This window comes from Cherax quadricarinatus, chromosome 78, assembly GCF_038502225.1.
Source record: "Cherax quadricarinatus isolate ZL_2023a chromosome 78, ASM3850222v1, whole genome shotgun sequence".
Classification (NCBI taxonomy): domain Eukaryota; kingdom Metazoa; phylum Arthropoda; class Malacostraca; order Decapoda; family Parastacidae; genus Cherax; species Cherax quadricarinatus.
The window spans coordinates 2335800-2358321 of record NC_091369.1 but is presented as its reverse complement, the minus strand read 5'-3'; the positions used below and the strand labels follow the sequence as shown (position 1 = coordinate 2358321).

At 36.3% G+C, this 22522-nt stretch overlaps 1 protein-coding gene across 1 annotated transcript; it reads right to left on the bottom strand.

The window, feature by feature from the left end:
• Positions 1–1116: 1116 nt before the first annotated feature.
• LOC138855008 (insulin-like peptide receptor) lies at positions 1117–21077 on the bottom strand. Its single transcript, XM_070101560.1, has 3 exons — positions 20520–21077; positions 19915–19994; positions 1117–17573 (listed from the first exon to the last, which is right to left on the bottom strand). The coding sequence occupies exons 1-3, from the start codon at positions 20643–20645 to the stop codon at positions 17030–17032; spliced, it is 750 nt and encodes a 249-aa protein (XP_069957661.1). The 5' UTR covers positions 20646–21077; the 3' UTR covers positions 1117–17029.
• Between the last annotated feature and the right edge of the window lie 1445 nt (positions 21078–22522).

Here is a 22522-nt window from a genome sequence, read left to right as displayed (position 1 = left end):
CCATTGCATCAGTCTACTCAAATCATCCTGAAGTGCTCTAGTGTCCTCATTAGAATGAATTGGACGGCCTATTTTGGTGTCATCAGCAAATTTGCTTGTCACTATTTATTCCCTCATCTATGTCGTTTATGTAAATTGTGAACAACAACGGTCCCAACACTGACCCCTGAGGAACACCGCTTGTGACGTACCCCCATTCTGATTTCTCCCCATTTATGCAAACTCTCTGCTGCCTATTTGTCAGCCATGCCTCTACCCAGGAAAAAATTTCTCCTATTCCGTGTGCCTTAAGTTTCCTCAATAGCCTCTGGTGTGGAACTCTATCGAAAACCTTACTGAAGTCCATATACACAATATCATATTCATTACCATGATCTACCTCCTCAAACACCTTAGTGAAAAAAGTTACAACAGTTTTTATGAAAAAAAATATTCTAATAAATTTTCATTCCCATGCTCCCATAGGGGCACCAGACATTTATGAAATTCAAGGGGGCGGAAAAAAAAAAGAGTTTTGTAATATGCTCAAATTTATCTTTTTTTTTTTTTTTTTTTACCTCTTTCAGCGCTTGAAGTTCCTGAACCTGTACTCCCTGGAACGCAGGCGGGAGAGATACATGATTATATACACCTGGAAAATCCTAGAGGGACTAGTACCGAACTTGCACACGAAACTCACTCACAACGAAAGCAAAAGACTTGGCAGACGATGAAACATCCCCCCAATGAAAAGCAGGGGTGTCACTAGCACGTTAAGAGACAACACAATGTGTCAGGGGCCCCAGGACTGTTCAGCTGCCTCCCAGCATACATAAGGGGGATTACCAATAGATCCCTGGCTGTCTTCAAGCTGGCACTGGACAAGCACCTAAAGTTGGTCCCTGACCAGCCGGGCTGTGGCTTGTACGTTGAGTTGTGTGCAGCCAGCAATAACAGCCTGGTTGATCAGGCTCTGATCCACCATGAGGCCTGGTCGCAGACCGGGCCACGGGGGCGTTGACCCCCGGAACTCTCTCCAGGTAAACATTTTCTTAATCAGTATAAAAAAATGTGATTTTAAAGGGCAGTTTTCCTTAACAAAAAATTATACTTTTGTAGGATGCAATTGAAAAACAATTTCAGTCTTAGTTGATTTATTAATGGGGGAAAATGAACAATCAAATATTTTTTTCAGTTACAAATTGAGCAATATGCTGTAATTTACAAAATATACAATTAATAATGTATTATTGTGTTTGATCACACTATTGCATACTGTAATTAAAAATGTAAATTAATACCTATTTTCTCAATGAACACAAAACTTAGTAATATAAAATTAATTTTGTCGAACCTGAACTACTGTAAGTAAAATATCCACCAGCAGATAATATGACTTGAGGTTGTTCTTCAAGTGTCCTCCATCTAAGACTCAAAGGAACAAACAGTACTAGAAAAATACATGTATATTGATTGCTCAGTGTTTTCAAGAGACGGCCCTAGAAAGTCTGGAATGCAAATAGCCAAGTGTCTCAGATATCAGAACAATTTTGGTTTAAATCGAGAAATGCACATCGTACAACTTAATCAAAATGACATTTATGCATTATCATGCATGTTCTGCATTTGTAAAATTATCTGAATACTTGAGTATAAAAGCCTGTGCGTGTATTTATATAAATACTGATTTGTATGTATTATAAACATGTACTTTTTTAATTGAATACATACACAGACACTCATACATTCATGCAGATACATATGTGACTATAAATCAATCATATATTAAATAAGGGCCAAAAAAAAAAAAAACACAAGTGTACTCGCATATATGCACCCCCCCCCCACCTACCACTCTACCTCTGCCTGCACGTTCTCACATATTCATAAATATAAGTAATACACAATTCTGATTTATATATAAACAACATAATAAGAGGAATTATTGCATACTGCTTAGTACACCAAGTCGGACTAAATCTGATATTAGTCATAAGAAACCCTTTTTGTTTCTTTTTTAAAATGATACTGAATACCCTGCATAATTTTACATTTATTAAACAGCATATAATTAGCATTTCTGTCAATGCCTTAAGTTTTTTCATTGTGACATTAATTTTTTTAATATGTGTTAGGTTTAAAGCCTATCAACTACACAAGGGTCATTAAGACTGTATTTCACCAGCACATTACTAGTCAAATAAACTTTATTTCCTAAAACGAAGATAATGGCTAACCTCTGTATGTACACCAAAAGATATAAATCTCTCGGTGTATATACTCTCCATTAAGGATACAATACAAACTCAGATGTACCATGAAAATTAACTCTTCTACACTGTGCAAGCCATATCTTACTTTCCAAGTACACTACATGTAATATAACACAAGCAGAGTATCTCCATATATTAGGAGATTAACATTTTTTTTCCCCATTATATCAGGGAGAGCAACTGTATGGGAATGATATGTTAAACAGATATGGAAGCAACTCAGAAATGTGCATCATAACATTATGAAGAATATTCTGCAGATAAGAGCCTTAATCTCTCAATTTTATTTTTTATGTACCCTTCAATAAGTCACAATACTTACTGATCAATACACACACCATAAACCTCATTTATAAAATTTGGAGTAAGCATCATGTCATTGCTTGACTGTTTTCAGTAACGATAAAAAAAAGGTCAAATATATATTTAGTGACATTGGAAGTAGAGTAACTAATATTTTTTTATGCTAAAAGGTGTACTACTGATATTTGGTTGAAACTATTACAACATACAGTATTTAAGTCCTTCATGTGAATGTAGTAATTATAGTCTGTAGCAAAACTATGAAACAACAGAATTTAATTTTTCTTGCAGTGTATATGTACCTCAAATTTTGTATTTTCATCCAACAAAGTTCATTGTATGTAATCATCATATAATGAATTCGGTTTAAACATCCCAGCAAAATTTAATAAAATTTTCTTTGGTTTCCAAACACTTTAGTTACAAAATCATAGACTACATAATATATTAAAATAAATTCACGAGTTCTATATTTAGAAACATTACCCGATAATATATAATTGTGTGAATATATTTGTAAAGACACTGAATACTGTATGGATGTATATGATATATGACAGTATATGACATATGCAAATGTGTACATTAAATATATATGATAAATTTAATGGGCCGAGACATTGAACATAAATTAAATTTTGCAGTTAAAGGGTCTACATTCCAGGCTTATACTAACAAGAAAATTCCTTTACATATATAATAGTATAAATAATAGCCCACACACACTCACACATGCACACACACACACATATGCATGCACACACGCACGCACACACACTGGGCTGTGAGCTGAGACTCGATCCCTGTAAACAGTTCTGTGAGTCCAGTACTTGATCGCTTTCATGTGGTCGAGCAAGCATTTAACTCACTATGGTGATATTGCATACTATAACTTGCAGTAATTTCTGCTGTGCATTTAATTGAGGATTCTAAATTAACAAATTTTAGTAATACGTACATTAAATTTTTCATCTCAAAATAATTTAACATGTACAGGTCATTCATACATGTATATCTCACAAAATTAGAACTGTATTGTTATATTCATGGAAAGTGCTGAACCTCTAAGGGTCATTCATTGCTACATGGCAGATGTGAAGATGATAGAAGGTGAGAGTGGAGGTGTTGAGTGAAGGACATCAAGATAAAACGTAATGTACAGATATTAACGACAGAGTTCCATTCTTAAAAATACGTCAGTAAATGGATTCATTGCTAAGTGAGGAGCATACTCTAATGGTAGTGGTTTTGTGTCAACCATCTTTGATATTGTTTTAATGCCACCTTTGCACCATTTATAACATTTCTGGTATATTTTTAAATATACAGTAGTATACTGTACATTGTAGTAAACAGAATAAAAGAAATTAGCTCTTATGTACATTATTTAGGTATGCATACTGGTCAGAAAGCCAGTCGTTAGTCTGAGTCGTCGGTAAATGAATATGTCGCTAAGTGAGGAGAGGCTGTATTGTATAAATTTATAACCCTTAGTATTTCATAAACCATGACTAGTGTAACCACAGCCAGGGGATTGTGGAGGTGTATCATAGCTGATACAGGAATGTCTGTGCATATTTGCCCTTTTTGCTTTGCTTGCAATTTTTTAGGCTTGTGTACTAAATATGTTGATTCATCCTGCACCTGCAAATGTGACTATTACTGTATTGACCTTATACCCCTACTGAAGCCTCCCAGCTCAGGCTGAAAAATCTCTCATTTTTCTTCTTCTTTGGATATATATATATATATCTCAAGTTCTTGCTCTAATTTTGCAAAATATTTAGGTCAGCATAGCCTCACAATGCACTGAAATAAATTTTGAACTGCATTATGAAATCCATGCGACTTTGCTGCCACTTCAACTCCATTGTATTTATAAGGCAAATATGGGCTATTGCTCACATTTTGGAGAACAGGTAGGAGAGTGCAATTCAGCAAAACCATTTTATGAGGCTAGTTTCACAGTGGCTTTCTATTTGCAGTGGAAAAATAGCTGACAAAAGAAATTGCCCTTTAATATCTTCCTCCTGGATAATGCTCCTATCCATCCAGATGACATCATAGTAGAGTTTGTGCCTCTGAACACATCATGTGTACTGCAAGGCCAATAGGTTATTGCTGCTTTCGAAAGGAACTACAAGCAGTTTAGGCTGCACTGTAACTCCTATATTATTGTTACTATTATTATATTAAAAACAAGCACCAAACCCATATGTAGACTGCATCATCAGTATCAAGAAGGCACTTGACAAAGTGAGGGAGAGGCTCTTGATGAACTCATCCTGCAAGCTGCATTCAAAGAACATGAAAAAGTTTAGCAGTTTCCCCAATAATGACAAGGTGACGAATGTGAGGTGGTACGGCAACTCAGAGCAACGGATTTTGAGGATATAAGGTGAAATAACTGCTTATATCACATAATGGTGTGCTGGTGACCGAGGACATTGCAGAGATGACAAAGTTGAGTGAGGATGACAAACACGGGAAAGATGAGAATGTGATTTGAAGAGTTAATGGAATAATTTTGAATTTTTTATCTATGGTTGTACAGTAAGACAGGTGCACATTACAATAAGGTAAAATTGATTGGTCCCTGAAATACTTATTTGTTTATAGCAGCCTATACCTATTAGTAAGCAAAGATCCATTTGGTAAATACCAGGCAAATCCATCAACTTTACCTAAGTGTAATGTTGCTTTAATACCTCTGAAGCAATGAAATACTAGTACATATAGCCGAGCCAAAATGCATTTGGGCAACGGGTTGAATCACTTGAAATACAGTGCCATAGCTGCTTTTCTATTGTGGTGGCACAGTGAAAACAGTGTTTAGCAGCTGGTAGTTTATTTCCCCAGGCATTTGTGGGTTGCTTTAATAAGTAGCTTGGGGACAAATTGAGTTGACTTAATTTTAATGCACACCTGTGTTGCCTTAAAGCCTGGATTGTGATAAAGTAACCACATAGCTGAATCTACATTCAGGCATTCCATTATTATACATTATATTGATTGGTTAAAAACCTAAGAAAATTGCTATATGCCAATCAAATTTTGCACAAAATATAATATTAAGTTGTACAAAAACTACTGCAGATTGTAATATGAAGCCCAGGACTTACTAAATTGGATCCATTTATAAATCAAAACTGAAAGTTTTAGGCTATGTTCATAGTCACATGGACATTTTTTGGTTATTCTAGGTTAATTATGTTAACATATTTAGGTTCAAGGGAATATCTGAGCTATATAAACATAATGTAATTTGTGTGTCCACAACATCTGTTTACCTTCAAGACCACTGTAATACATATATGTACAAGAAAATCTTATAATATTACAATTGTTTCAATGTGTAAGACTCGTCAGAAATGGAAATGAGTCACACTGTTTGACTTTATTGGGTTATGCTGGGTTGTATCTACATAGTGTGTTTTGTGGCTGAATTCCAGTGTTGGTATGTATAATGAAACTAACGAATTGGGAATGAAAATGTCATCTTCCTGCGAATTCCACACCCTGTTTGCTGGTAGGGAAGCTGGTGGTGGAACAGGTCCTGGTTCCATAGTTCAGTTGTGCTAGTTAGGCACACTAGTACATCAGACACAGTCATCACCTGTGTAATTAACCATGATGTGCTGTGTGGACCTGCTTGGCCTTAGATTTTTCAAAGACATGGAAAGATTGTAGCATACCTAAAGAGTTGTGCTAAGGTAAAAAATATTGGCAGGTGCAGTATGTTGGACACATTTAAAACATTAAGTGTTATCAGATAAAGGAACACTAGTTGAAGAATTCCTTAGGATCATTTGGATATGAGGAAATGTTAATAAAATTATAGAGAAGTTAAACAATTGCAGTTGAAAAGCATGAAAAAGACAAAAATACAGGTAAGAGAAAGTAATGAAATAAGATTTGAAATGTGGTGTAGTATGAATATACTACTGATCCTTTGCAGATCTCCAATTTGCAACAGAATGAAAACATTTTGGTTGAGGAAAACACTTTGGAGGACAAAATAAATACACAATCAGAATAAGTATGAATATTTTCTTACCAAATAGGTAGCCCCTGTAGAGATTCCACACAAACCACTGATATGTTATACTGTAAACATATAATCATTTTGTGCGCTATGAATGGGTCATACACAGCTGGGGGTAGGAAAATGTGAGGGCAGGAGGAGTAAGGGTTAGTGTGCATAAAATTGAAATCATGGTTGGTGCAATGGTTAGAATTCATTCAAAAAGTCATAATAGAGTGTTGACTTACGAATTTTTATGCATGTGATGATAGCTATTCAGTGTTCGTGTGAATAATATAAATTTTAAATGTCTGGTTTTGGTAAGCAGTGTATTTTTAACACATAATTTTCACAAATATAACTTAAAAACTATAGAATAAGTGATAATAAATAATTGATATTCACAAAATATATGACACATTTTCTTAAATGTAATCAGTGCTATGGCCAAATTTCTATAAAAACCAAACTTTTAAAAAGTGACATACATACAGTGCTCATCCCTGCATTTATGCAGGGTGAACGCCCCTGCATAATGCTGTGACGAAAATCAAAGGCCTACCATACAGGGAAGGTCTTTTTACATCGGTGCATTATACCAGGTAGTAGCCATTAGCATGACGTCACAGCCTGCCGCCACACTCCACAGTGACCCCAGTGCTCACGTGGCTGCCATGGTGACAGGAAGTGTGTTGTACTTTTTTCTCTCATCCACCACATGTTTGATTATGGGTGAAAGGAAGTCTTTAACACCTGAAACTATAGCTCAAATCATAGGGCTCCACAAAGCTGGGCACCAGACAAAAGAAATAGTGGAGAATGTTGGTGTGTGTTAGTGTTCAGTGAAGAACTGGGTGCAGCATTTTAAAGCCGGTGGTGGTATCAAGATACCGTCTGCCAAACCTCGGCCTGGCCCCTCAAAGAAGACATCTGTTTGTACCTTAACTGTGTTAAAGTGGGAGTTAGAGAGTACACCTAAGATAACTGCTAGAGAATTGAAAGAAAAGAACCCACATCTCCTCTCAGAGGTGTCTGTAAGAACTGTTAGAAGACGTGTGTCAGAGTGAACATCAAAATGGTATACAATACTGGCAGGTTGGTAGGTAAGACACATGGGCAACAGTTATGGAACAGAACTCTTCTCCAGGCTGAGGGACTGACAACCTCAAATCTATGACTTTAAGGGTGATGGACTGATTACATCATTTTCACATCTCTACTGCTCCTGCTTACTTTCTTTACTCAACTGAAGAAGCCTACTGTGTAGGTGAAATGTTTCAGAATAAAGTTGCCTAGCTGTTGCTCATGTGTCTTACCTACCAACGTGTGTCAGAACTGGGTTACAGTAGTCACCGCCAGGTTAAGAAACCAATCCTCTCCAAACCACAGAAGAAATGAAGGCTGGATTATGCAAAGAAATATCTTCACTGGAATCCTCAACAGTAGTCTGAAGTACGTACTTTGGAGTGATGAAGCAGCCTTCACTGTCACCTGCAACCATGGTGAACATGTGTACTGGCCCAGAGATAGTGATCTGCTAGACCCACACTACACCTGTGGGACCACCAAACACCCAGACCTGCTCATGGTTTAGGGGTGTTTCAGTGCTCCAAGTGTTGGTAAACTCATTGTGCTTCCCAAAAACCAGTATATGAATCGGTATAATTACTTGGAGTTATTGTGTGACAATTTACCTGAGGCGTTTGACAAGTGTGGGGCTACAGTTTTTATGCAGGACGGTTCACCATGTCATACCGCCAAATCTGTAGTTCACTATTGACCCTCTGGTCAGTAGTGAAACAAAGTTTACTGGGCAAGGATATCAGTTCCATCCCGTGGCTGGAGGCTGCTCTACATGAGACATCAAATAATATACCTCCCCAAACCCTCAAGAATTTGTGTGAGAGTCTTCCTACACAACTGAGTGATGTGATTAAGCATAAAGGATGCAGCACTAAGTATTAAAACCTCAGTAAGTGTGCAAATATATATATTATAATCTCTCATGGTACATATGTGTGTGTGTTTTGGTATGTGTGTGGGGGAGGGGCGGCATAATGCCGTGATGAGCACTGCACCTGTAATGTCTTTCAAGATACGCTTTTATTTTTTATTTTTTTATAAGGAAAAATATAAAGCAATAAAATATAGAATTTTCTAAGACAATTCTGAGATAATAATTTTTAAGAGGATTGGGTGGTCAGAGACCAGAGATCCAGAAAATAATATGGTTTCTTTGGATGAATCTAAAATGAAAACTTGATGAATATAGATGACATACAGATGTTCCAGATATATAGCATAAAAAAAGTAAAAAAATTATACAGTACCCAAAATATATATCATTATTTTTTTCATTTTAACCATCCTTTTAAATGTATGCAATGTTTGTAAACAACATAAATTAACAATATACAGTACACCAGGTGTTGTATGACTCCTATAGATTTAGCACTTCCTCATGAATATATTACCCTTATAAGTGTCATTATTTTGGTAGATCATCAGTAATCTAGTCAGTCCAGCTCCTAAACAGATGATGATTAAAACAAATATCCAACAAAAATGCATCATAAACAAAGCTGATGTGATCATCCAGTGGAAAGATATTTTTTTAAACTGTGTAACGTAAAATCCTCTCGCATCACACTCGGTGTGTTACCAAAGGATTGTGCTGTACAGTATTTGTTACCTGAAAGTCAGGTTCTTGATGCTTAACATCCTGGAGTGAGTGGAGAGGGTGACTATAACCCTGCTGGGCCCAGGTTGATGGTTGGGATTGATGATATAATGTTGAAAGTTGGGGTTGATGTAATGTTGAAGGTTGGGGATCTTGTGACATTGATGCAGTTTCATCATTTGATTGTTGCAATAGTGCCCAGGTATTCTCTCATATTCCACTGGTTTATTCTATCCTGCAGTATGGGCGCCTAGCCGTAGCTAAACGATGTTACCCCATACCCCGAGGCATCAGGTTTGTTTTCAAAGTTATTTCATCAAATCCTGCCACATGCAGTAGAAAACAAAAGAGATTTGAAATGCTTAACAATTCGCAAACAGGCGAAATTATTTACATTGTTTCTACGTCCATAGCAGGACTTAAACCTGCAAACTCTGTATCAGAGTCTACTCTGATACAGCCCATTGTATATTCTAAACTTGTTAAATCATCCAGAACTAAATGTGCACTTGTTTTCCAGCTGTCCCTCCTCTTCACGCACTGTTTTATCGTATAATACGGATTTTTTCCTAATAATAAATCAGTCAAGCATGACAAAATTCTGTTTTTCAAGTGTATGACTTAAGGTTTTCTACTTTATAAAAAGCAATGAAAAAAATGAGAAAAACATACAATACTGTAAGTAAAAATTCAATCATGTTCCCTGTATAATACAAAATAAAAAAAAATTACATTTCTTTAGAAGTACTTTTTTTGGCAAATATGCAACAAAGGTCCTTGTTGTAGCTGAATGACAATTTAATGCATAACATGTCCAATAATAAATAAACTTTGCCATGGACACACTGTAGGTTAATTTGTTCTAATGGCAAGGAACGTAACCTGAAATAACCTACGAGCATAAGTAATTATTATACAGTGTAAGTGTTGTGAAAAGTGAACCCTCGATTTAATAGATGAATAGGAGGAGGCGGGGTGTATGTTATTGACAACTGTTCTCTGTTTCCGAATTACAAAATCTATTTTTCATGAGTATTGGTCCTGAAGATGTTACTGGACACAAAGAACAATGTAGTATGTCAAACAGGACAGTGAAGGTTTGAGGAAGGGAAAGTGAGAGTGGATGAATGTGAGTGGCTATGAGAGGGTGGGTCAGTAGATATGAGAAGAGGGTGGGTGTTAATGTGAGAGGGTTGGTGTAACAGTGGGTGGATGAGTAGGTATGAGAGAGGGTGGGTGGGTGTGAGTGGTTGGGTGAATGTGAGAGGAAGGGTGGGTGAGTGAGGGGTGGGTGGTTGAGTATGAAGAAGATGGAGACAGATGAAGGGGGCAGTGTGAGGTGCTGGACCATTGACTCAATATATCAGTGGACAGGAACATCCATTCTGGGCTACCAACCTCCCTGACCACTAACAAACACATTGTAAAAGATCTATTGATTTATTATTTACAATCTCTATAAAAAATGATGCAAGCTCTTTATATGTGCATGAAATGAAGGTAGTGAGGGAGGCAATGAATCCATGAGAGGCAGTGAGACAGTGAACAAATGAGGTAAATAGTGAGACTAATTTAGTGAGGGAAGCAGGAAGATGGTAAAAGGCATTGAATCAGTGCAAGTTAACTAGGACCAGAGCTGGATAATAGCCCTTATTTTTACCAAACACTTATGAGCATAGCAAATGGTCTTCACATGGTTACACAGTATACCAAAAATAAATGCAGCTAGTCTAAAGCTAACAAGAAAAAATTAAATCCAAAATTCAAATTATAATCCTCCCTTATACCATAACTCCACCACTAACTAGATTGTCTTTGGATTGAGGTGTACAGATAATGACCCTGTGAATATACATCTCCCTGCTATTGTATCCCTAGTTCTAATTGTGTCAGTGCAATCCAACTTCATCTGGCCAGGTGACCCCTTTCCTTTGACTTCATGCAAAACTCTTCAAGTTGAACACGAACCACTAGATTTTCCCCAGTCAAATCTAATTTCTTTCTGGTCACTATGTCAATATAAACCAGTTTAGAATGATATTTCCAGAGATATTGTTTAAAAATAGTGGTATTGGGCTTGAGGATCATGTAAGAGTGAATCTATACCACACAGCAAATTACTCTTGGAAATAAGGTTGTTAAATATAAGCAAAACTATAAGATGGGGAAACCTGTATATTTATTTTTTATTAATGATAAAACAAATAGATTAAAAAAATATATTCTATAAATAAATACACCAACTGTAACTGAATACATATATAAAACCGGTTTAAAATTCACATTTATAGCAACTTAATTTTAACAAGTCAGAGCTTGATATTGTCATCAAACTCAAAATATTGATAACTAAAATAGTGATTCCTCACTAATTGAATGACAGAATATTTGATAATGGAGTAGTCTGCAGACCTTACAAGTAGCTGATGGGAAATTTTTGTTTGTTTGAATTAGGGAATATTATTGTAAATTATATCCAAGTAGTAGCATTTTCTAAAGGAAACTAGACTAATTTCTGCAACAAGTGCCAGGTTGTGATGGTTCTGTAGGTCTTCAGGTTGCTGGCAGCAAGTCAGGTTGATCAATCAACAAGAAAGTCTGGCCAGACTGTGAGGGCACAACCCTCTAACCAGTCACAGGTATATTACAGATTTAGGTGGTAAATAAAATAATTAGAGTTTGAAATATAAAAGGCAAATAACTTCACACGTAAATGCAAAACCAAATAAGGAGCCAAAATATGACAGTGACTAGCTAAGAAAAACTGAACTCACAAAATAGTAAAAACTGGTATAAATTAGTACAGAAAGCCCACAACTTACTGGCAGGTTTGTTCTAATTTTTTTTCTTTTTTACCTACAAACAAGTTGTTTGTATTGAAAAATAAAAGTTCAAAGAATAGCTAGGTTTCACATGTTCCTGCTGCAGCTCTGCAGTTGTAAAACAGTGATTTTTAAGTACTCATTTATAAGTGAAGATACACTTAACTTGGGACATCTATACATAGGCTTTCTCTAATTTTATAGTAGTTAATATTTGAGATTCTGTCGAAACTAGTTCTGTAGAAACTTTTACTGTACTGTCTATACATCTAATATTTTTTTATGAAAAAAATTGTATTTTTAATTGTTTATCTGCTCTTTATGAGAAATATCTATTTTTCTGTATGATTAATAAGCCCTTATTCCTCATATACTGGACATGAATTGCTTCCTGTGGGTGGGATAATGAATATTAATATTTAATGTTACTAAGTTTAATGAACCTAAGTATCTTGCTGATATACTTGTACCTCTTACATCAAGCTGAAGAATGTTACTTCAGATTGCCACGGACCTTTGTTAGACCAACTGAGCCTCACGCTGTTGGGGAGAAATCATTCGCCAAAGCACCCTTTTCTTATTAGCTTATAGATTATTCGACAGGTTGCCAGTATCTGTTAAGTGTTAGGAATCTGTTCATGCTCTTAAGTCTTAGTTGAGAGTTTTTGATTCTGATGATTATACTGTCACTCTTGTATATAAATGTTAATATTTCTTAGGCATTGTTGCAATTATTGTATGGTGTACGAGCCATTGTAAATTTCTTGGAAAAAAAAAAAACAATAATAGTCTCATATTATTATTATTATTATTATTACTATTAGTAGTAGTAGTAGTAGTAGTAGTGGTGGTGGTGGTGGTGGTGGTAGTAGTATTAATAACTTAATGAATCACAAGAAGTAATACTGGGAAAAATAATCCAGTGGTTGGCTCAGTTTATTTCACTTGAGCTTGAGGAGGATCAAGCCTCCCCCACTGAATGACACCATACAGTTTCACTGGTTAATGAAATGCAACTAAAAACAAAATAGAGGTGCCCAACTTATGCCCCTGGGTTTTAACTTGAAATTAAGTTGTTTTTGTATAAAACATTATTACACAAATTGATTAGGGTTTACACATGTTTGTATTCTGGCTTGGATATTGTAAAATATTAATTGGCTTTAAAGTATCCTGTTTGTGGATGTGTAACTTCAATTATTTGTGTGTTGAGGTCCTCCTGTATTTCACTTAATTCAGCTTTTATAAACTGTATTACCTGTGGCCAGTTTCAAGGGTTCTACCCTCACAGCCCAGCCTGAGACCAGGCTTTTAGCAGTCCAAGTATTTCAATGTCAAGAAAAAAAAGTACTGTAGTGCGATTCCATTTAAGTTCATTCTACTTTCAGCAACTTGTCAACATTTTTCTCAAGTATACCTAAATAACCTGTGTTCTGACCACTTCAGTATTCACAATGTATTATCACAAAAGATTATCTGGATTAACTCTTAATTTACATGCATAATAATTTTAACCTAAGTATATACATTATATATACTGTATATAAAGTTTATATCAGCATTATTTATTGAATATATGTTTAAAATTTATAAAACTTAAAAGAAATCAATATATTTCCAAAATTACCTTCATTAAATTTAATTTGTTTAATGTAAATATTTGTTGCATAAATTTGAAAACTAAAGCATATAATGAACTGCCTTTCAGCAAGTGTGCACTGATCTGAGGAGAGAAGCTGAGTAACACTGGACTGGCTGTAATGTTTATCAAATTAAACAGGCACTGTATGACCCTTAGGGTTTAGCATTTCTCAAATATAAACAGTAATATAATCTATCAAATTAAGGTGACTGGTGCTTATCTGAACACTTTAATACATTTATTTTTATACAAAATTTAAGACCCATCTAATTAACTCACCAGGCATTTTTATTTAAACAAATATTTAAGCACTAACTTATATTTAAATGACTATCTTACAATAAAAATATTTTAACAAGCATAACCTATAATTTATAACCCTTATGGGTTTAGCGCTTATTTTTGAATATAATTCATAATTTACATAAAAAGTAGACACCATTAATTATAACTCTTAAAAAATTTGCTTAGTATAAAGCAAATCCAATCTCATGTATAAGACTTTTTTTCACAATGTTTGGAGCAAACAAACTAAAATTCTGCTAAGCAGTCAAACCTCACTATTTTGCATAATTTTACACAAATGCATGTGTTTCAGACTATATCTTCAAATTATATTTACTTTGACAATTTTATTTAACATGCTAGCAGGTTAGTGAAGGAAGCATCAGTGTGGGGACTTGTGAAGCATCAGTGAGGGGACTTGTGAAGCATCAGTGAGGGGACTTGTGAAGCATCTGTGAGGGGACTTGTGAAGCATCTGTGAGGGGACTTGTGAAGCATCTGTGAGGGGACTTGTGAAGCATCAGTGAGGGGACTTGTGAAGCATCAGTGAGGGGACTTGTGAAGCATCAGTGAGGGGACTTGTGAAGCATCAGTGAGAGGACTTGTGAAGCATCAGTGAGAGGACTTGTGAAGCATCAGTGAGAGGACTTGTGAAGCATCAGTGAGAGGACTTGTGAAGCATCAGTGAGAGGACTTGTGAAGCATCAGTGAGAGGACTTGTGAAGCATCAGTGAGAGGACTTGTGAAGCATCAGTGAGAGGACTTGTGAAGCATCAGTGAGAGGACTTGTGAAGCATCAGTGAGAGGACTTGTGAAGCATCAGTGAGAGGACTTGTGAAGCATCAGTGAGAGGACTTGTGGTTAAGGTACCTGAGGTTTCATTTTTGGAAGGGCGAAATACAACAGACTTGAGGTTGTCTATTCTGGTCATATGATCAACTTACATATGAAAATGAAGAGAGATTGCATATACCTCAACCCCTCCCCATATCCTTGGCACTGCTATATAAATAACATTCATGGACATTTCACACTTTTTATAAATAGGTAAAAATACTAAATAGTAAGGTTTGACAGCTGATAAAAGATATTTTTCGGGAATTATTTACGACAAAGCAGCTTGCTCCTCCCATAACAGCCCTCAGAAATATTTGGGATACATATTTTAAACTTTAAAAAACAAAGGTTTGTTTAATTTTTTGGTACTAAAGGGTAAATTTTCTACACTACAGTAAATAACCAACCCACTTCCTGGCATAACCATTAAGTTGTAACTGTCAGCACAAAAGGCAGTGATAAAATAAGCACTGCTTACTACAAGCAAAGATTAACATTAATTTAGTTACACAAATTAAAAGATTTACACAACCTTTTTTTTATGACAAAAAAAAATTGGTGATGAAATATGAAAGATGAAAGCATGTACACCGTGTTACGTATGATTGCTTCCTAAAAGCTATAGCACTGTACATATATGTGTGTGTGCTTAGCACATACCTAGCATAGTGACCCTTCAACCACATTTATCACTATGACAAATAATGACCACAGGGGAGCAGTGAAGCTGAGAGAAGCTAGTGTTTGCGGCCTTCAACCCATGTGACCCGTATCAGTCCAGCAGCAGACTTAGGACACCACATTGACCTTAACACCACAACCCAAATGTTTCTTGTGTCTATATGAGTCAATTTCTTTAACTAGTTTAACTTATTGGCTCTTAAGTTTCATTACTTTGGGTCACCAAGTAATTTTAACATTGTTGCCAAGCACTTGTATTAAGTATCACTATCGCTTTTCAGTCAATTAATATGACAAATATACAAGGTAGCCCTTCTGCTGGCATCACTTGTTGCAAACATTTAAATAGTCCAAGGAGCAAGAACCTTGTATGTCCTGGTTATCTTTCAATGCACCAGGGAAGCTGTCCTGGCTTGGAGTACATTCGAGGTATCAAGGAAAAATTTAGAAAAAACAAATAGAAGGTATTAAGCTGTTGTTCATACTAAGACAAGTGTAAAGGGAGAAACAAGCCTTGTCAATTATTGCATCACTGTCACTTTCCAACTGAAGAAAACTTGAAGTATATAGCTCTTCCCAGCCTTTCTATGAAAACTGCATACTAATTTAGCTTAGACCTTAAATTTCCAATGCAAAACATTCACATAATAAAGAAAATCTGAGGCCTAAATAATACTTCCAAAACTAAACATATCTGCTGCACCCCACACACACACACACACAATGAAAAAGGAATAAACATGTCATGAGAAGTATTATTTAAAGTCATGATATTCCAGACAGAAACTACAGAATCTGACAAATGTCAAGTCACATTAATAAATAAATAAAACCTCAAAAACTCGTGCATAAAATGATGGTAAAAATTATTACACTAACTTTTAAACTTTGGCATTATTTTCAGTAAAATACTAAATAGTTGTCTTCCTGATAAGTCTGCAAAACAGTGCTCTTAAGGTCTAGGAGCTTAAAATTAACATAACACCAAGACTTCATATAATCAACACAATCTATGGGATTGGGAGGAAGGAATATTGTGGGCCCATAGCTGCAGAACTGCTTCACTTCACAGCAACAACTGCCATTCACCTGCGAGGTTTAATCTTCAGCATTGGCACATGATAGCTGTCTTAAAACAATGATTCATATTGCATCAGAGCTTGCATACGAATCCCCTTGCATAATAAGATAATACTGATAGATGCCATCTGCAGTGTTGATACCCACAGCAAAGAATGCAAGCTATTATAAGCAAGCATTTCTTTGTGCTTTTAGGAATATCTACATCATTCTGAGTAATAAAATTTCATAAATAACACTTAAATAATATAAAATAGTATGACCAGAAAAAGATTAGCATATGAGTACATTCAACGTGCTTTGCTGCTAAGATCTGGTCTTGAGTGCCTCCTTAAGGAAACCTCAATGCACAGTAATACTCTCATATCTAATCCACTAGAACACTACTTTGGTCACTTAAGATTTGCCTAGGTGGGCCTTTCCCTATACGGGTGTGACACTAGTCCACAAATCACGCGATATATCTGTGGTACAATAATCTCCTTGCTGTCTACTCACTAAACTTTCTTTTTCTTTTTCTTTATGATCTTTATGTGCTAAAGACATATACCTTGAGGAGACATACTGGGCAGGGGGTAGTAAGGGGTCCTCTCCCACTTCACTTTCCTCCAGCATCACATGGTTTAAATTAAGAGCGTCTAGGTTGGAATGTGCAGAGATCATGCCATCTTCACTCAAGCTTGTAGTGAGAGGTGGAATATTCATCACCATATTCCCACTCATTGACCGTTTTCTACTTGAAGATGCCACATTCTGCAGCCGATTGTTGATTGAAAGGGATAATTTTCTTGTCTTATCTGGAATTCTCATCTCAAGAGATACTGTATCCTCAATCTGCACAGAAGACTGAGGTCCATCTAAGCATGGAGAAATTAATCGTGGATAATTAATTAGGTGTTCAATTATTTGTAATACCTGAGGTCGTCTCATTGGATTGCGATTCCAACAAGTCTTCAACAACACATCCCTGGAAAAAATTATTAAATTAATATCATTTGTATTATTTGGCAATGACTTCAAATAAATGGAGAGATATAAGGCATTTAACCCGTAAACGGTCCAAACGTATATACAGTGGACCCCCGCATAACGATATTATTTCAATCCAGAAGTCTGTTTGGGTGCCGTTATAGACCGAATTTGTTCCCATAAGAAATATTGTGAATTAGATTAGTCCGTTTCAGACCCCTAAAAATACACCTACAAAAGCACTTACAAAAATACACTTACATAATCGGTCGAGTTGGGAGCTGATCGTTATGCGGGGGTCCACTATATACGTTTTTTCAACATTTGAAAGTATGTAAAAAAAGTAGATCTTCTTTTTGTTTTTCTACATTTGAAAATGTGTCAAAAAAAACTTTGATCTACTTAAATTTGAAAATATGTAAAAAAAACTTAGATCTACTTTTGTAGCATTACACATGTAAACGTAGATCTGCTTGGACTGTTTACGGGTTAATGCCTTTTTTTGGGGGGGAAGGGGGGGAAGAAGGGAAAGAGTCTGGTAAAAAGTGTAAACCAATTGACATAAATTACACCAGGTAACATAGGGGAAGGAAGGCAGGGTAGGGGTCAGCCTCGAAAAAGTTGGAGGGAGGGGGTAAAGGAGGTTTCGTGGGCGAGGGGTTCGGACTTCCAGCAAGTGTGTTAGATAGGAGTGAATGGAGACGAATGGTTTTTGGGACCTGACGAGCTGTTGGAGTGTGAGCAGGGTAATATTTTGTGAAGGGATTCAGGGAAACCAGTTAGCCGGACTTAGAGCCCTGGAAATGGGAAGTACAATGCCTGCACTTTAAAGGAGGGATTTGGGATACTGGCAGTTTGGAGTGACATCCAAACTGTTGTATCTGGGTGCCTCTGCAAAGACAGTGATTATGTATGAGTGATGGTGAAAGTGTTGAATGATAATGAATTTTTTTTTTTTTCTTTCTTTTTGGGTCACCCTGCCTCAGTGGGAAATGGCCAACATGTTAAAAAAAAAAAAAGTTAGTTTTCTCATCTGAATTTTTTTCCATGTATAACAAGTTGAATGTCATTATTCAAAGTGATGTTTCTCTTAATCTATATTTTGGCAGGTATGGATTGTGTGTGGAACACACAACATATTATATTTAATACTAAATGATGACATTACTATCAAAAATGTCTGAAGTGAGGCAATAGATGCTGTGTGTCCTGTTTGATCAGCAAGATTAAAATATAACCAACACAGGAAAACTGTACCATAAAATCCATCATGAAACAATGTATCACTGATAATGAAAGGTTGTTTCTGTTACCAAAATTTGGTATGAATTTATATTCAAAAGTATGGGAACTACCCAATAAAGTACCATATTATATAAATGTTGTGCAAGTGATGAGACTGTCTGAACGTGTGGAAAAACTGAGTCAGGAAAGGTTGGTAACGGGGATGTACAAATCTTGGGTGAATAGAGGGGTTGCCAAGTCTTATTCTTGTATTTAAGTGAAGTGCTAAACCCATGTGGGTCATATAGCAGAGGTAGTTGAGGCTCGATCCTCCATCTGCTAATTGTTAGATGAGCACACTATTCTCACAGCCAGTTAGGCTGTTAACTAAGGGTTACAGGGAATGTTAAAGGCTGTAAAAGTATTATAGACATGATTGAGCAGAGGTGAGTGATCTATGATACATAATTTGCTATTGGAGTGTAAACAGGGGGTAATACCTCTGTAAGGAGTCCCTTCAAGATGGCTGCACTAATGCTGATGGGGACTAGATCAAGAAATTGGAGTTACCCTTTTTTTCTTATACCAAACTGATTACTTCCCATTCCTCAGATGCTGAATGACCCAATGCATTTAATCCTGATGAATATTATAATAATTATAATAAGATGATTTGAAGGGCATATAAATCTGAAGTGGAGAGAAGGCAGGGCAGGGGCCATCCTAGAAAAGGTTGGAAGGAGAGAGTAAAGGAGGTTTTAGTATGCGAGGAGCTTGGACATCCAGCAAGTGTGTTATATGGGAGTGAGTGGAGGCAAGTGGTTTTTTATAACTTGCCATGCTGTTGGAGTGTAAGCAAAGTAACATTTATGAAGGGATTCAGAGAGACCAGTTAGCCAGACTCAAGTCCTGGAGGTGGAAGGTGCAGTGCCTGTGCTCTGAGGGAGGAGTAAGGATAGTTACTGTTTTGAACTGTAGTATTAGTGCACTTCTGGCAAGACAGTGATGGAGTGAGTGATGGTGAAAGTGTTTCTTCTCCCACCCTACCTTGGCGGGAGATGGCCAGTGTGTTAAAAAAAATATGATAAAAATACAAGAAATATAAGAGAACTTACAGTTGAGGTTTGACTCCTCTGGGAATGGCAATGGTGTGGCCAGCCTTGACGTGCTCCAGCACCTGGTCGTTAGTCATCCCCTGCAGACACAGATCATATATCTGATGCATATGTGTAAGCAATTTATATACATTATGTTACTGACCTGTCCTTGAGAGGACATAGGATAGACATGATGGTCATGTATAACTTTGCATCAAGGAGGATCTATTGGTGATATTGAAGGTCTAGTGATCAAATTAGTTACCCTCCCCTTTCTTGGATCAAACTTGATTACCTTCCATCCCTCAGTCACTATATAACCTGTATGGGTTTACTTCTTTCCCACGAATATGATAAAAGTAATAATGGTAATAATAATTATATCTAACAATATGGGGTCTATGTTTTCCTAACCTTGGATAAAACAATAACAATCCCCTCAATGGAGGTTCTTAAACCAGTGAGAGGCTCCTGGTCCAAGAAACTGGACCAATCCTCCTTTTACTTGGATCATACCCAACTCCCACCCATTCTTCCAGGCACTGCATGACCCTGCAGGTTTAGCACTTCCCCATGAATGTAATAATATAATCATTTCATAAGTCATATGTTTAGGAAAATACCTGGAATGGAAATGCTCCAAATGTGACAATTTCATACAGTAATACACCATATGACCAAATATCACTCATTGTAGTAAAAACACCATCAGTCAAGGATTCTGGCGCCATCCATCGTACAGGCAACATACCTGTAAAGTAAAGAAGTCTGGGTCATAGGTGCAATGATCACAACCATAAATAGTTTGTTTGTTTTTTTAACACGGCTGTTTCCCACCGAGGCAGGGTGACCCAAAGAGAAAGAAAAACTTTCATCATTTAACACTTTCACCTTCACTCATACTAATCGCTGTCTTTAACAGAGGCACTCAGATACGACAGTTTAGATGCCCCTCCAAACTGTCAATATCCCAAACCCCTCCTCAAATAGGTATACAGGTAAAAACAGTAAACCCTCATAGAATGCCAGGGTCACATTCCTAAATATCCAAGTTACAGTGCTGTGTAAAGTGAAGAACATATGGAAAAAATAGTTACATTCTAGACACCTCCTTATGTGTCAAATTTTTGTTATCATTGTACTATGTAAAAATTATTACATTATAACATACTTTACATATTTGTAGTTGTTATTTTCAAATGAAAGTGATGAGATTTGTCAGTGCAGTGGTGTGCAGAAACAACCTGGAACAACCCTAGGCTGCTTTCAAACTAGGTGTAATATTTTCATGCTTGTCAGTGTCAGCTCTTGATGGCCTTTTCTTCCAACATAACTTTATTGAATTTAAATTTTGAGCTTGAATTTAAACATTCTCAAATAATTTGTGCTCTTTAAAGTCTTTAAACCATCCAGCACTAATCATACAACATTGTGAGAAGAATCTCCTTCTTTGTACCCCTCAAGGAAGGTTCCTTGATGCTAGTGAAGGGTTCTTGATCTAGGGAATTGGATCTGTGCTCCAGTTCCCTGAATTGAGCCTGAATACTTTCCATCCCCCTTTCCTTACAGGCACTGTATAATCCCTACGGGTTTAATGCTCCCCCATGATTATAATTATAATCCTTCTTTGTACACAGTTTCATAGTACAATAGGTCTTTCACAGTAATTATGCTCCTGAATATGGCATGTAATCCAAAATGCATCAAAACCTCAAAAAAAAAAAAAAATGATAATGATGATGTTGTAGGTCGACGTGGTGAAATGTGTAAAAGATCCCACATTCGCATCCTGGGCATGCACTTTGAAGGAGAGGTGAGGATGATGCAGTTAGAAGGGTAACCTGACTGATGTCAGCACACTTCTGGAAGGACAACAATTGCAGGAATGTAGGTGAATGTATTTTCTTCTTTGGGTCACCCTGCCTTGGAAAGAGATGGCTGATAGAGTTAAATAATAATAATAATAATTTAGTTTGCCTGAAATTGCTGTGAATAACAGATTTTTCAGACTGTGGCTTATGACGAAAATGAAATCCTACCCAAATTACTAGATGTAATATAGTATTGTAAGGAAAATTATCAAATCACTACCAAATTTACAGCCGTGAAAGTGCAGATCAAAGATGGTTAGCTCTTGAAGTGGCACCAGGAAGCTAAAGAGCTAAACTATAAATATGCAGCACTGTGTGTTTAGTGCTTAGTTCGGATTAAAATAATAATAAACTACAAATAGAAAATTTTTCTTTTAAGATCATATTATACATGTTTAAGTTTGTCACTGAGTGGAGGTATTCCCAAGATAGTGACAAACCTAACAAGTAGAAGAAAAAAAAATCTTACACTGAGAATATAATTAAGAGGTAGCGATGTTAATAGCCTATACTGTACATCCTAAAACACGGCAGAGGCTTCCAACTTATGAATGAGCTGCATTCCTGTTGTTGCCACTTATGAACTAGTAACACAAAACTTAATTCTCTTTGAAAACAATAGTAAAATGGATGGTTATGAGTCACACACACATTATAACCATACACTGGCAGTAACAAAAATTTAACTAGTTTTTAACTGCACTGTTCATCAGGACAGACTTCTGTAATTGAGCACTTGTCAGTCTGAGATCCCC